The 13,192-nt window shown below is 57.9% G+C and overlaps 2 protein-coding genes across 3 annotated transcripts in view; one reads left to right on the forward strand and one right to left on the reverse strand.

Annotated features, from left to right (window-relative positions):
• Positions 1 to 2,081, forward strand: part of LOC109316946 (multidrug and toxin extrusion protein 1-like) — a gene marked incomplete at its 5' end in the record, with an annotated part of 10,142 nt that extends 8,061 nt beyond the window's left edge. The window contains 3 exons of the mRNA XM_019545316.1: positions 253 to 347; positions 1,187 to 1,271; positions 1,873 to 2,081. Of these exons, the coding sequence (XP_019400861.1) occupies positions 253 to 347; positions 1,187 to 1,271; positions 1,873 to 2,081 (389 nt within the window). The remainder of the gene's footprint in view (positions 1 to 252; positions 348 to 1,186; positions 1,272 to 1,872) is intronic.
• An 855-nt stretch (positions 2,082 to 2,936) lies between these two features.
• Positions 2,937 to 13,192, reverse strand: part of ALDH3A2 (aldehyde dehydrogenase 3 family member A2) — a 12,603-nt gene continuing 2,347 nt past the window's right edge. Inside the window, exons 5-12 of one of the 2 annotated variants that reach the window (XM_019545734.1) lie at positions 10,931 to 11,139; positions 9,252 to 9,369; positions 8,669 to 8,810; positions 7,644 to 7,810; positions 6,239 to 6,338; positions 5,603 to 5,838; positions 4,371 to 4,492; positions 2,937 to 4,097 (exon numbers count right to left, since the gene is read on the reverse strand). In XM_019545734.1, the coding sequence (XP_019401279.1) occupies positions 4,412 to 4,492; positions 5,603 to 5,838; positions 6,239 to 6,338; positions 7,644 to 7,810; positions 8,669 to 8,810; positions 9,252 to 9,369; positions 10,931 to 11,139 (1,053 nt within the window). In that variant the 3' untranslated portion in view covers positions 2,937 to 4,097; positions 4,371 to 4,411. The remainder of the gene's footprint in view (positions 4,098 to 4,370; positions 4,493 to 5,602; positions 5,839 to 6,238; positions 6,339 to 7,643; positions 7,811 to 8,668; positions 8,811 to 9,251; positions 9,370 to 10,930; positions 11,140 to 13,192) is intronic. The other variant, XM_019545735.1, reaches the window with a different exon arrangement.

A 13,192-nucleotide genomic window follows, 5' to 3' on the forward strand; every position in this document is an offset into this window, starting at 1 on the left:
AAGGTCAAGTCCGGATCTTCCTGCCTCCCTCGGGAACCTGCTTACAGCAACCTCAGCTGGTCAGCGTACGCGCGAAGGCCTGCGTGGTCGCTAGGTGGCAGCCTCAGGCCGCTCCCGCCCAGGTACAGCCCAAGTAGCCACCTGTTGCCCCCCCACACCTCCAGGATGGCCCCAGGTTTGCAGGGTCAGGAGGTTTTGGAGCCGGGTCCAGGTGCTGACCGCACCTGGCTTACCCCAGCCTTTTCTCCCTAGGTCTCTGGCTCGGCATGCTGATCTGCGCCTTCATCCCCTGCAGCTGCTCCATCACCTACATCGCACGGATGGACTGGAGGAAGGCCTCCGAGGAGGTACCGGGGCTCTCGCATCACTCCTGTCACTGCCGAGCGCAGGCAGGGGACAGAGCGAGCCCGCACTGCGGGCCAGAGCGCCGTGGCCGCGGGAAGGGCGAAGACCAGGGAGGGGCCTTGGCCAGTGTCACATGCCAGAGCAGTGACGGGTGGCCTGGCTGGGAGGGGAGGCTGCCAGGCTGCACCGCAGGGGGAATCCCTGCTCCCAGGGGCTTTTACCTTGTGTGGATCCAGCTCCTTTTGCACACACGCTTGCCCCGCTCGGCAAAAGCTGGGTGAAGTCCCAGAGGAATCAGTGGGGAGGCTGCCCAGCAGCAGGGCCCGGCGAGGTACGGGGGGGCTCTCCCTTGCCCCGCTCAGAGCTGCAGACGCAGCCAGGCTGGCAGACTGGAGCCACCAAGCCCAGGAGAGGCACTGGCCCTGCTCTGCCGGCCACGGCCGGGGCAGCCGGGGAGCTTTGGCCGCAGCTCGGACGCTCGCTTCTCGTCCGCCGCAGAGCAGAACGGGTCGAAATCCACAGCAGGTCCGTCAGCGCCCCGGGCTCTCGGGTGCTAGTCCAGCCACGCACCACTCACCTAGTCCCTCTGGGGCACAGTGAAGGTGGCAGCCGGGCTAAAACACGCAGCCTAAACCGCTCCCCACCCTTCAGGCCTGGCCGTGCTTGCACGGATGTGCTCCAAGCACACATGCAACCTACAGGTTCGCGCTCCTTCGGGATGGCTGTCCCGGCTGCCCGCCATCATCCCGAGGGGAAGCCAGCACGTTTGAACCGCGGTCATCGCTCGGTAGGACAACTGTGCTTTCCTTGCAGCTCACCCGCACCCCACCTCTCTCCCTAGGCTCAACGGCGGGCAGGCGTGAGCCAGCAGACGGCCGAGGATTTGAACACGGCTCCTGTCCCTTTCAAGCGGGCTCCCCTCCCAGGTATGGGACAAGCGTGGCTGGTAACGGGGCAGCATTGCTCAACCTGCCGGCTGAGATCCCAAACATTCATTGAATGAGATGCTATTCGCAGGAGCTCCTTAAAATGCCTGCTCTTCTGGCAGTCCCGGCAGGTTGTGCATGGGGGGAAGGAGCTTGGCAGGAGGGTTTGTGTTTTCCCCAGGAAGTTGTGCTGGGAATCAAAATCCAAAGTGGGGGACAGGTGTCCTGGGGGCAGATTCAGCCTTGGGCAAGCCGATAACGCCCGCGCAGCGGAGGGGGCTGCAGGGCTCTTGGAATAACGAACGCGCTGGGAGGAGCAGAGAGGGCAGCAGGAGCCCGGTCCCCGCCTGCTCTCGCGGACGACGTCAGGGAGGCGAGCTGAAGGGGCTTGCAGGGCTGGTCTTGCAGCCTGGGGAGGGGGAGAAGCAGCCGCTCTCGCTACGGGAAGCCGGGTGTAGGGGGAGGCAGAAGCCCCACGCAGGGAGCGCCGAGGCAGGCAGAGGCTCTGGAGAGGAGCGTCCCAAAAGCCCAGCAACCCCGCAGCCCCCTGCCTCCGGTGGGAGGTCACCTGCAGTAACCTCCTGCCCGCACCCTGCTCCAGGGGAGGCCGGGGCCCGGAACGGCATCGTCCTGCTTGGCTTCGCTAAGCTCGAAGGGCCGAGGCTCCAGGAAGCCGCTCCCGCGCGCCCGCCCGCGGCCGAGGCTCTGTCTGCGAAACAGCTCGTCCTCCGGCGCGGGCTGGCAGCGGCTGCCGCCATCGCCGTGCTCGCGCTCGGGGTGGCTGCCAGGGTCACGACTGCTCCCCACTGAGCAGGCTGGGCCAGAGACGGGGGCGGGCGCCGAGAGCACAGGGAGACCCCTCCCCACTCGCAGCTGGGAGCGCACGGCGCCCAGGACTCGTCCAAGCGAAGGGGGAAGTCTCCGTTTAGCCGAAGACGGCATCCGACCTGAGCTAGGAGCTGCTGTCCAGGGGACCGTCTAACCTGGTCTGGTCTAACCGCTGGCAACACCTGAGCGCACACAGCCAGGGCTGGCGAACCCTGTCACCGCCTGGACTTTGTGGCACAGTGACAACCCGTTGTTTAGCCATGAATAAACCCAGCCAGCCACCAAGCTCCTGCCTGCCTGCAGTGCCTTCGGTTTGCAGTTCACTGTAGGGCCTGCCTGGGTCTTGGCCCCTCCAGCTCGGAGGGCTGCTCCGCAGCAGGGAGTCAGCGCAGGCCACTGCCTCGGCCTCCGCGCGAGCAGAGGCCGACAAGGACGTGCAGATCTGAGCCAGCGTTTCAGAAGTAGAATTTCCTCGACCGGCTCGCTCCCCGCCAGGCACCGAGGGGGCTAAAGAAATGAATTCAACTTAAGCCCTGGGGGGCAGGGAGGTATTCATAAAACTTGCCCTGTTGTATGGGAGGGCTTAAATGGGGAAACATCCTGCCCCGGGCAGGGGGCTGAACTAAGGGACCTTCTGAGGTCCCTCCCAGCCCAATTTCTCTACGATCCTTAACGCTGCTTGGGGATCGGAGTGGATACACCTCACTCCTGTTTCACAGGTGGGCGACCAGCAGCGCAGGCGTGAAGCAGCTCGCCTGAGCGAGGCAGCGGCAGTCGGGCCTCTGGCGCTCTGCCATCTCCTCTGTTGCGCCAATAAAACACGTTCATTCTTGTCACTTAGATTTTGCAAACACTAAACAAACTATTTTTAATACCTGGCTTGGCAGGCAGGTTTCACTGAACGCAACTCATCTCGGGAGATGAGGCCAATGGCTTTCTAGAATCGCTTCTTTCACAGTAACACATCAGGTCTCCTGTTGCTTTTTAGTAAGGAAAGGAAAAAAAAGCTCTTTTAGAAAGCTGGGACCCAGCACACCCATCTTTGTCCCACATCTCCCTCTTCAGCGGGCCGGGCTCACGCAACTCCAGGGTCAGAGGCGAGCAGTCGTGCCTTCCAGCAGCGAGTGGAAACGCGCTTGGCGCAACTCCTTCGTAGCGTCGCCTCCTGCGAGCGCAGGATTGCAGGGCATCACAGAATCGCTCGCAACAACACGGGGGAACTCCCTGCGAGCTGTCGCGAGCCTTTCGCTGCGACACCCGCAGCCAGACTGAATCACAGGGCCACGCGCTGGATGTACTCGTCTGAAAGATGACGGGTGAGGCGAAGGCGGCAGGCAGCAGCCTCCGCGCACGTTCATTTGGAACCGGCCTTTAACGCCAGTGGAAATTCACCCCACCAGAAGTGGAGCACGCGCCCGACTAACTCTGAGAACGCGATGGTTGAGACCTCGGAAAGAGCCGAGTAGATACTCGGCCTCCGGCTGCCCCTGGGGCTATGGACGACACCGCTGCTCTTGCTTTGTTTGCTCTTTCAGTTAAGATCATTCAGGTCCACGTTTTCTCCTTTTGGGGAGGTGGGAGGGAGGGGGCAGCGGCTCTGACCCGAGACAGCTCACAAAACCGAGTTCGAAATCCAACTGGTGGTCCCTTAAAGCCGAGCAGGAGTTCAGGAGCTGCTATTTGGGCATGGGCACAAGCAGAAGGCAAGGTCTTTGCAGCTATGTCATAAGCCCAGGGGGAGCTGCTGTTTCCCGCTTGCCCATTCTCCTTTACCTCCTTGCCAATGGCACGATCGACCGTTTCTGCCCACCGGTGTCCGAATGAGAGTCTGGGCCCCCTGGCATCGATTAGTGCATTTATGCTTTGTGTGCTTGACATCTCACAGAAAGAGGAAGAAACTTGTAAGCGAAGACATGAATACGGGAAGCAGGTGCTGACCATCCAGGGAGAGCATGTGTTTCACAGCCAGCCATGTCAGGTCCCTTACTAGCGAGCCATCTGCGAAGACAAAAGGAGGGGGAATAGCTCTGCAACCAGCCAAGAGGGGATCGATCCCTGCTCCAAGGGCAGAGGCAGATTCCTCTTTCCCACGTGAATACAGCACAAGATCCAGAAGGGCTGCTTTGTCTTGGCCTGCGGGGCACACTTCACGCTACAGGGCGGATGCCTCCGAGTGACGCCCCAGAGCAAAGCCAGCAGCGCAGGACGCCAGCCCGGCACTCCCTGCCCCACTTCCAACCAGGCCCATGCGCAAACAGAAGACAATCCTACCTTGCTCACAGCAATGGCTGGGTTTTAAACCCCACTCCTCATCAGTACTTATAGAGCTGAGCCAGTCTTTGACCTGCCAGCACAGCCAAGGGGGCTTTTCTCCTCAGCAGGGGCTGGTGATTCTGGGAAAACCCAAACGATTGGGAAATGCAGCTAAGTACGCTGAGTGCAAGGAGATGTGCAGAGGGGGTCTGGCCACAAGACTGGCACGATCAGTCTGGAGGGACCTTGCACCCATCTGGGGTAAGGCTGTGGGAGGGGAACGAGGCTTCGATCTCCAGCTACTACAGACTGGGCTGAGACCTCTCACAGGGGCCGGCTGCCTCCTCCTGCCAGGAGCTGCTCTTCCACCTGCCCTTGGCAGCCCCCAGGGCTGGCCACCTGGAGACAGGCTCCCCAGCAGCGTGGAGCTGGGCCCAGCTTCCAACGGCAGCTCTGCTGTTTCTTATCAGCTCCTGCCTAGCGAGCACACGCCTGCTCTACCCGTGTCCTCCCAGCCACAGCTCTCGCCCTGGCCGTGGCAGGAAAGACGCAGAGGAAGCCACTGCAGGGTTGTGGGAATCTGCCTGCCGTACCTGGGCTGGGCTGCAGGAAGCTGCCCGGTTCCTTTCTTACTGACCTGAGCCCGGGGAGAGCCGTACCTGCCCCTTGCAGTCTGCCCCCCGCCTTACGCAAAGGAGACGGCAGCACAGAGAAGAAGCAACGTCCCAGGGTCCCACAGGACAGCTGTGGCACGGCCAGGGACAAACCCTAATCTGGCCTGCCCTCTAGCCATGCACCTGCCTTCCAGTCTGCCCTGCTGCCTCCTGGGTGAGGAGGAAGGCAGCCAAACCCCACTGCCAAAACCAACTCGTGCAGGACGAGTTGCGGAAGCAGCTCGTGCCACCTGCTTCCCCGAGCCTGGGCGGATCCTATCGTGCCAGGTCCCAGCTGCCCCCTCCTCATGCATGTCAGGTGTCACAGAGCAGCAAGTGGGGCAGACTCGATTCGCCCCAAGAACCAGCCTGGCCCCACTAACACCATGGTGCCTGCTTGCTCAAGCGGAAGACAGGCGGACTGTAGTGCTTCCAGCTGGCTCACACCAGTTTCCAAGGGGAGGGTGAGAACAGACCAGCCCCCATGGAAGGACTGTGGCTGGAAGACAGGCGAGCGCATGACTAAGAAAAGCTCAGAAATGAGCCTTCCCATGAAACACGCTGCTGCACGGACGATGTCCCCATCCCCAGGCTCACCTTGACTATGAGGGCTGCCAGGACCCCCAGCACTGCCATGATGATCAGGCCGATTTTGCCTCTGTTAAACTTCTTCAAGAGGATGAACTTTGCCCAGTCCACTTTCTTCTGGCTGCCGGGCGGGTATCGGATTTTGTTCGCGCCTTCCAAGCCCAGCGACTTGATCAGGCAGGCGCGGCGATGGGAGAAGGTCTCAAAGCTGTGCCTGCCATGGTAAGCACCCATCCCGCTGGTCCCTAAGAGCAACGCATGTTAGTTAGCAGGATGCTGGCTGGGCCGGGGGGAGCAGACAGGCAGCACAAGGACAAAGGGGGCTGAAGAGAAAGCCCATGACCAGAATGACTCCTGTCAGAGTGACTTGTCCTGTGTCAGGTGCTTGGAGGGCCCCAGTCTGGGTCCTACAGCACAAAGCCCCCAGCATGGCTGGAGTCCCTGGCAGGCACTTTCTGCAAGGGCTGAACAGCCCTGGAGTCCAAGTCAGCGCCTGGCCCTGGGAGAGGTGTTCCTAGGGCAGGGAGGCGGGTACAGACGGAGCCTGCGGCAGAGAACATGGCCCCATGTTTCTGCAGGAAAGCTCTGCACGCAGTGGCAGGCTCCGGGTGGGCACCTGAGCACCAGAAGCTGGAAGGGACTCACCGACTCCGCCGAAGGGCAGGCTTGGGAGGGAGTAATGCATGATGACATCGTTTGCCGTCACGCCACCGCTGGAGGTCTCTGCAATCACCCGCTTGATCAGCTAGCGGACAACAGAGACGTCACAGAAACCCCAGGACAAGCTTCGAGCACAGCCTCTCCGTGCTGATCCAGGGTGATGGCCCCTCACGCTCTCCCTCTGTGGCCTAGTGTTGCCTAGACAGGCGTACTTGGGAAGCATCCCCCTGGCACAAACTTAAGGGCTGAACTTTGACCGTGGCAGTCCCAGAAGCACGCCCAGCACACACCGTCCTCCCAGCCACCTCAGCTGCTTGCAGCACAAACATTCATGCTCTTCAACTTTGCTTTCATGGGGGCAACGCTCCAAAGCCAAGTGCAACGAGACTTGGGAGGCCATGAAGTGGATTGACCATCCCACAGCTCTGGCATGGGACGGCTCCTTTCTAGCCTAGGCCCAGCCAACAGGGCACAGGCCGTTTCTGGGAGTGAACCTGGGGTCTGGCTCACTTGGGAGATGCTCTCACAACCCACCTGCTATGAAATGCAGGTTTGATGGTGCCAGGGTGGCTCCCTGCTGCACTCCATGGGCTGGCAGGCAGGCAGGCTACCCAGGGCCAAGCGTAATGCTGAGAACATCCGTGCTGGAAAGGCCTATGTGTGCAGGCTTCAGCTGCCTGATAACCAGCCTCCTCTGGGTGCCATAACCCCTTCCACACATAGTAGCTAAGCTCAACCCCAGGCCTTCCCTGTTGGAGGACCAGAAAGTCTCTAGACCCAATCACCTCCACTGCAGATGTGCCCACTCTCTAAAGTCAATGGCATGGCACCCAGCAGCTGAGCCCTGCTGGGGTCAGCTCCCCAGACACTTGCCTCGTGCTCTGGTTTGGTGGTGCCCTGCCCTGCAGCAGTGTGCCTACTGAGCAGGACAGCACTGTCCTGCCTGGGACCTTCAACCAACCAGAAGCACAATTCGCCCAGTCACGTTACAGGTGAAGGCAACCTGCTTGTTATCAACCAGGCATTGCTCAACTGGCACTTCGGTCTCTGCTCCTTCGCCAAGCAGCAGGTTCTTGCATAACACACTTTCGATCCCCGTGTAAACAGGCCTGAGCCAGATGTCTAAGTCACCACCCCCTCCCTGCTGCACTTCCACGTGTGGCTGGGGGATGGGCTGAGAGCCGGAGGATGTCACTTAAACCCTAGTGCCCTCAAGACATGCATGGGAGTTTGCAAAAGCTTTCAAAATATCTCATATTACATAGCGCAAGAGCCGGCGGTTAGCACCAGTGAAAGCCAAACACATGATGATGCCAGGGGGGACAAGGGAAGGAGGTACAGCACTTAAAAGCAAGCAAGAGAGTTACCTCCAACTGGGGAACAAACCTACCTTTTTGTCATTGGAAAATACATACAAGGCGAGCGGTTTCTCCCGCTGATTTATGAACTGAATGGCCTCATCCACATTCTTCACAGTCACGATGGGAAGGACAGGCCCGAAAATCTCCTCCTGCATGATCCTGGATTCCGGGTTCACGCTGGTGAGGATCGTTGGAGCTGCAACGTACAGAACAGCAAATCAGAGGCACCGTGGCATGGAGAAGCCAGGGCTCTGCTGCAGACCACCTCACCCCCACCCCCACACAGGGTACGTGTCATTTGGGGCATGTCAAGTAACTGAGCTAAGATCACCTGGCAAAGCCAGGTCCAGGTCTGCTCTCTGACTCCTGCTCTGGTCCCTTTTAGAAAAGGCGGAAGATCTGCCCATCCAGCCCAGGGTCCGGTCCCTGACAGCAGCAAGCCGTAGAGGGAGATCATGTGAACAGGGCACGTGTAGCATAACCCACTGTCATACCCCCTCCAACATCAACGACCAAGGATTTGGGGGTCTCAGAGGATACATCCCTGTTCTATTTAACAGCTCACAATGGGCGCGTCCTCCATGGATCTGTCCGGTCTTTTCTGAATTTGGTCATGGTCTCTGCCTCTAAACCCCCCCTGTGAAAACAAGCTCTGGAGGTGAGCTGTGTGCAGCGCAGAAAAGTGCTCCCTGTTGTTCTGAACCTCTCTCCTGCAAATCTCAGCAGGTGCCTCCTAGTTCTTGTATCACGAGGCTTGGTGAATAACACTGCTCTGTTCACGGTGTCCACCCCCTACGTCACCGTACGGCCCTTCTTTCCTCACTGCAGAGTCCCGGTCTTTTCAGGCACTTCTGGTACTGAGAGGCTGTTTGGCTGCAGGAGGCCTTTCCTGCAGATGAACTCTCTGCCTACCCATAAGCACCCACTGGATTCCCTGCAAAGCCCAAGAGCTGGAAGGGCAAGCCAGCAAATGCCGAAGCAGGGAGGCCAGCCGTGGCACACAGCTAGCAGCTCCCCACCAGCCCCTCCTTCTCTGCCAGTGCAGGCAGAATACCTATAAAGCAGGTGGCCTCGTCAGCCTCCCCTCCATGTGCTATCTTCTGCCCTTCCAGCAGACTCATCACCCTTTTGAAGTGGCGCTTGTTGATGATCCTTTCATAATCTGAGGAATTTTTCACATCTTCCCCGTAGAATTCCTGTGGGGCGAGAAAGGATCAAAGCTGGAAAGATTTCGTCACGCAGGCAGCCGATGAGTGGCCACAAAGGCTGAGACTCCCCCCACTGCTCGGGCTGGACCAATTTCTCACTCCCAAACACCTGTGGTGTCTCCCACAAATCCACTCTTTGCTCTGCGGGAGCTACTCTCTATGGAAACTGCCGCAGCAGCAGAGAGCTGAAACCCAACAGTCTTGGGTAAACAGGGCTGGCACCAGCAAGAACGAGTGGCACCACTCTTGTAAAGAAGATAATACTCAGCACTGCCAAGGGCTTGGGAGCGGTGGAATAGGTTACAAACTCTCTTAAGAAAACTTCTCAAGCCTGAAATACGAGTCTGAAATCATGGAAGCCCCAGGGACAGCTGCTGGGACAGACGACAGTGCACAGGTTTCCAACGCACGAGCAACTTGAATGCTCACCTTCAGGGTCTTCTTGATGTTCTCCACCACTCTGCTCTGGATGGCCTGGTCGCAGAGGACGTAATCCGGGGCAATGCAGGTTTGCCCACAGTTTGCGTACTTCCCCCATGTTACGCGCCTGAGGAGAAGGATTTCTCTGTTTACTGGGGTATGTGCCCACAGCAACAGCTAACTTCTTTGAGAGTGGAAGGAGAGGTGCTTGCTAGCAGCCTCCCCAGCACCCCCCGAGCCTCCTTCCAAAGTGCTGACGAAGCACCGCAGAACAAACCTCCTCCCACACTGCCTCGGCGGGGAGCAAAGGGCTGGCATTTCCTGTAAAAACCCAAGCCCTAGAAACGCTCTGTGCCTGTAGGTTTGCAAGCCATACGAGGGCCAGCCTGGTCTCCCCAGGACCCGTGAGGAGACGGGGGAATCTCCCAGCTCAGAGCGACAGGGTGCCAAAATCTGCAGACGTCAGGAGCGACGGGTCACTTCTGCCCAGCTCTCTGCTACATCAGCCCCTGGGCAAATGAACCCTGCAGCCTTCTGCTCTGAAGCGAAAACACCTGGACCAAAGCCATCAGCTGAGCAGCAGCCACTTCAAAGATACAGGGACTGGCAGCCAGGGCTGAGACCAAATGGGACAGTCAGCCACAGCTACAGCCTCGCAAACTTCTGTCTTTCAGGCCCGTTACAAAGCACCGAAGCTCCGGTTTTAGTATTGTCAGCAGCACAGGTATCGGCCACGTAATTGGGAGCTGGCAGAGGATCTTGCCATTTGGGCTAAGAAGGATCTGTCTATCAATTCAGGAAAACTCAAAGCTGGGCTCTGACCAGGACTGAAACCTTGCGCAGATGCAACTCCTGACACAGGACCCAAGCCACTCGTGCCCTGGCACATTACAGCACTTGGCAATTTTTGCTGCTAGCACAACCTGGGGCTCCTGTGCTAGAGCCTGGGCTTTTGGTCAGGCCAGCAGGGAACACCAAATACAATTTGATTCCTTTCTAACAGAGTCAAACAAACCAGCCTGGACTCCTGAGAAAGTTGATTACGGGAATAAGAGCTTAATGGCCGAGTCTAGGAGTGCCCCGCCTCGTGACTATTTGGCTTGATGCTGTTCAGCCGTTCAGGGTTTGGGGAATGGGCTGTCTGGCTTGGTGTGGGCAGCTGGCTGTGCTCAGTCTGCAGCCAGGGAGCTGTGGACTTTGGCCTGTGTTTGGCAGTACAGCTGGGAAAGCTGCATGGGCTGATAAGATGACAAGACTCCAGTGCTGCGGCCTTGAACCTGCACGCAGCCCTGCTTACAGAGCAGTATGCATTTTTAATAAGCCTTGGTGCCAAGTAAAAGAAGTCTCAGCTTATATCCCTAGCTGAGCAGGGCTCCTGGCATGCACCTCAGGAAACTTCAGACCAAACCGCTAACAGCTGTTTAAGAAGGAAACAGTCAGCCAAACTTGCTGAAAGGAAAGGCAAGTCTTCAGCACAGGCAAAGCTGCACATCAGGCCGACATGGGTTTGGGGTCTATGTCTCCAGGAATCTTACTGCTCTGTCAAAAGGCAGAGAGAACAAACAGCGTACAAGAGGTACAGTGAGGACCACGAGCCTCCAATATACCTCCACCCCGCACACCTTCCCCACAGATTTCTCCGCTCTCCAGCACCTGAACCCTTGGAGGGCAACCTGTATGAGTCTCACCTGCAGGCAACATCAATGTCGCAGTCCTTGTCTATGTAGCACGGACTCTTCCCCCCCAGTTCAAGTGTAACAGGGGTGAGGTGCTTGGCAGCAGCTTCCATGACAATTTTGCCCACCACGGGATTCCCGGTGTAGAAGATGTAATCGAACCTCTGCTTCAGCAGCTCAGTTGTCTCAGGAATGCCACCGTGGACCACCTGGTACAGCTCCTTGCAAAGCAGAAAGGAACAGCTGCGAGTGTTAATGGGCTCATTTTGGTTTGCCACTGCTGCACGGCACACCGGCGCAGGAACGTCCTGCGGGAACACTTTCCCTCGGCAGCTCAGCACGGGGAGGTAGCTATGCAACTGGCAGCCTGCTTTCCTGGACTCTCAAGAAAATGCACGGACCCCAGAAAAGGAAGCATCTGCAGCTGGCAGAATCGGAGCCCCACCTAAAGGGTTTTTTTGTTTTTTGCAAGCAGGCAGTTTGCCTGTTGCCAGTTAATCCTTCCAGTTTAGACACCGATGAGGCTATTGCATTCAAACCTCTTGGCAAGGAGGAGAGGGGCCTATACAGCCACAGCCTGCAGTTGGGCCTGAATTGGCATATGCAGCGTCTTGAACACAGAAATCACCGGCATCAGGCACAGGCACGTGACATCTGCAGGATTTAAGCTGCTGCCTCCGTCACGCTCCTGCACCTATGTTCTCTGTAAGCTGAAGTGCTGCGCTTGGAGCAAAAGGGTTCGCTCCTCCCTGTCCCGGCTAAATGAACCTGTATGCTGCCAGCAGGCTGGGCGGGGGAAGCTCAGCCCATCTTTACCCTTCGAGAGGAGTCGCTCAGGTGCTAGCTGGCCCCAGCAAGAGCCCTCCTGCCACTATAGGTATAAACCCTTGTGCTGCAGGGTCTAGCCTGGTGACATCCTACATGAGGATGTCATGCCCCGAGTCTTCCCATAGGAGGTTTCTAGCACCTTCTGCTGACAAACCCAACTGCAGGTAAGAGGCTGAGCTGACTGGACCCAGGATCCAGGGCTGTTCCTATGCTCCTACCAAAGGAGAAGCCTGTAACTGCATGGAAGGGAAGTGTCCGAGGGTGGCAGGTGGGCAAACCACAGCTGTCTGTTGACTGGGTCAGACAAAGCTAGACTGAACATGCAGCCAAGGACAGCTCCCCGCCCTCAGCACTCACCTGCCAGTCCTGCAAGGCACCCGTGTCCGAGGAGCGTGGAAACCCATCCAACGTGCCCTCCCCAAAGCTCCCCCCCCGCCGATTAAGAACAGGCTGGGACAAGCCTGGAGCAGCCCACTCCTCCACCACTGCGAATGGTGTCAGGACTGCCCAGAGCTGCCTTGAACTGAAACCTCAGGTGAGCCTGTCCCCTAATGAATAAGGCTTGGCAGAACGCACAGGCCCCATGGCTTTATTCTTTCAGTGAGAGCTTGGAAAGCCACCAGAAATGTGCCTGGGCAGCCAGGGCTCTCTCTCCATGCTGGAAACTAGGGCCGCAAGCAAGAAGTACTTGATGTCGACTCCAACGCCCTGATCCCCAAAGCTACTGACTTTAGAAATTAAAGCTATCCTGCTGCTGCAGGTGTTGAGGGACACTAGGGGCAGGTCATGTCAGACCAATGTGATTGCCTCTTATGATCAGGTCGCAAAAGCATTGGATGCAGGTGTCCCCGTGGACGTAGTCTTTCTGGACTTCAGCAAAGGCCTTTGACACCGTCTCCCACCCCATCCTCATTAAGAAATTGGGTGACTGTGGCACTGATGCCTACACAGTCAGATGGACTGCAGATCAGCTGAAGGGTCGTACTCAGAGGGTGGTGGTGGTGGACGGGTCATATTCGACCTGGAGAGGAATGGGCAGCGGAGTCCCCCAGGGCTCGGTCCTCGGGCCCGTGTTGTTCAATCTCTTTATCAGCGATTTGGACAACAGGGTGAAAAGCAACCTGTTTAAATTCACTGACGATACCAAAATTTGGGGTGAGGTGACGACGCTAGTAGGGAGAGAGACTGCAGCAAAACCTGGACAGGTTGCAGGGGTGGGCTAACAAACGCAGGATGCGTTTCAATACTGACAAGTGCAGGGTGCTGCACGTGGCCAGTAGTAACCAGCAGCACTCTTATAAGATGGGAAACTCCCTTCTTGAGAGCACGGAGGCAGAAAGGGATCTTGGAGTCATTAGTGACTCCAAGATGACCATGGGCTGATAATGCGAGGTCACAGCTGGCAGGGCTAACCGGACCTTGTCGTGCATCCACAGGTGCATCTCA

This window comes from Crocodylus porosus, unplaced genomic scaffold, assembly GCF_001723895.1.
Source record: "Crocodylus porosus isolate Cpor-Errol unplaced genomic scaffold, CroPor_comp1, whole genome shotgun sequence".
In the NCBI taxonomy this organism is placed as follows: Eukaryota; Metazoa; Chordata; order Crocodylia; family Crocodylidae; genus Crocodylus; species Crocodylus porosus.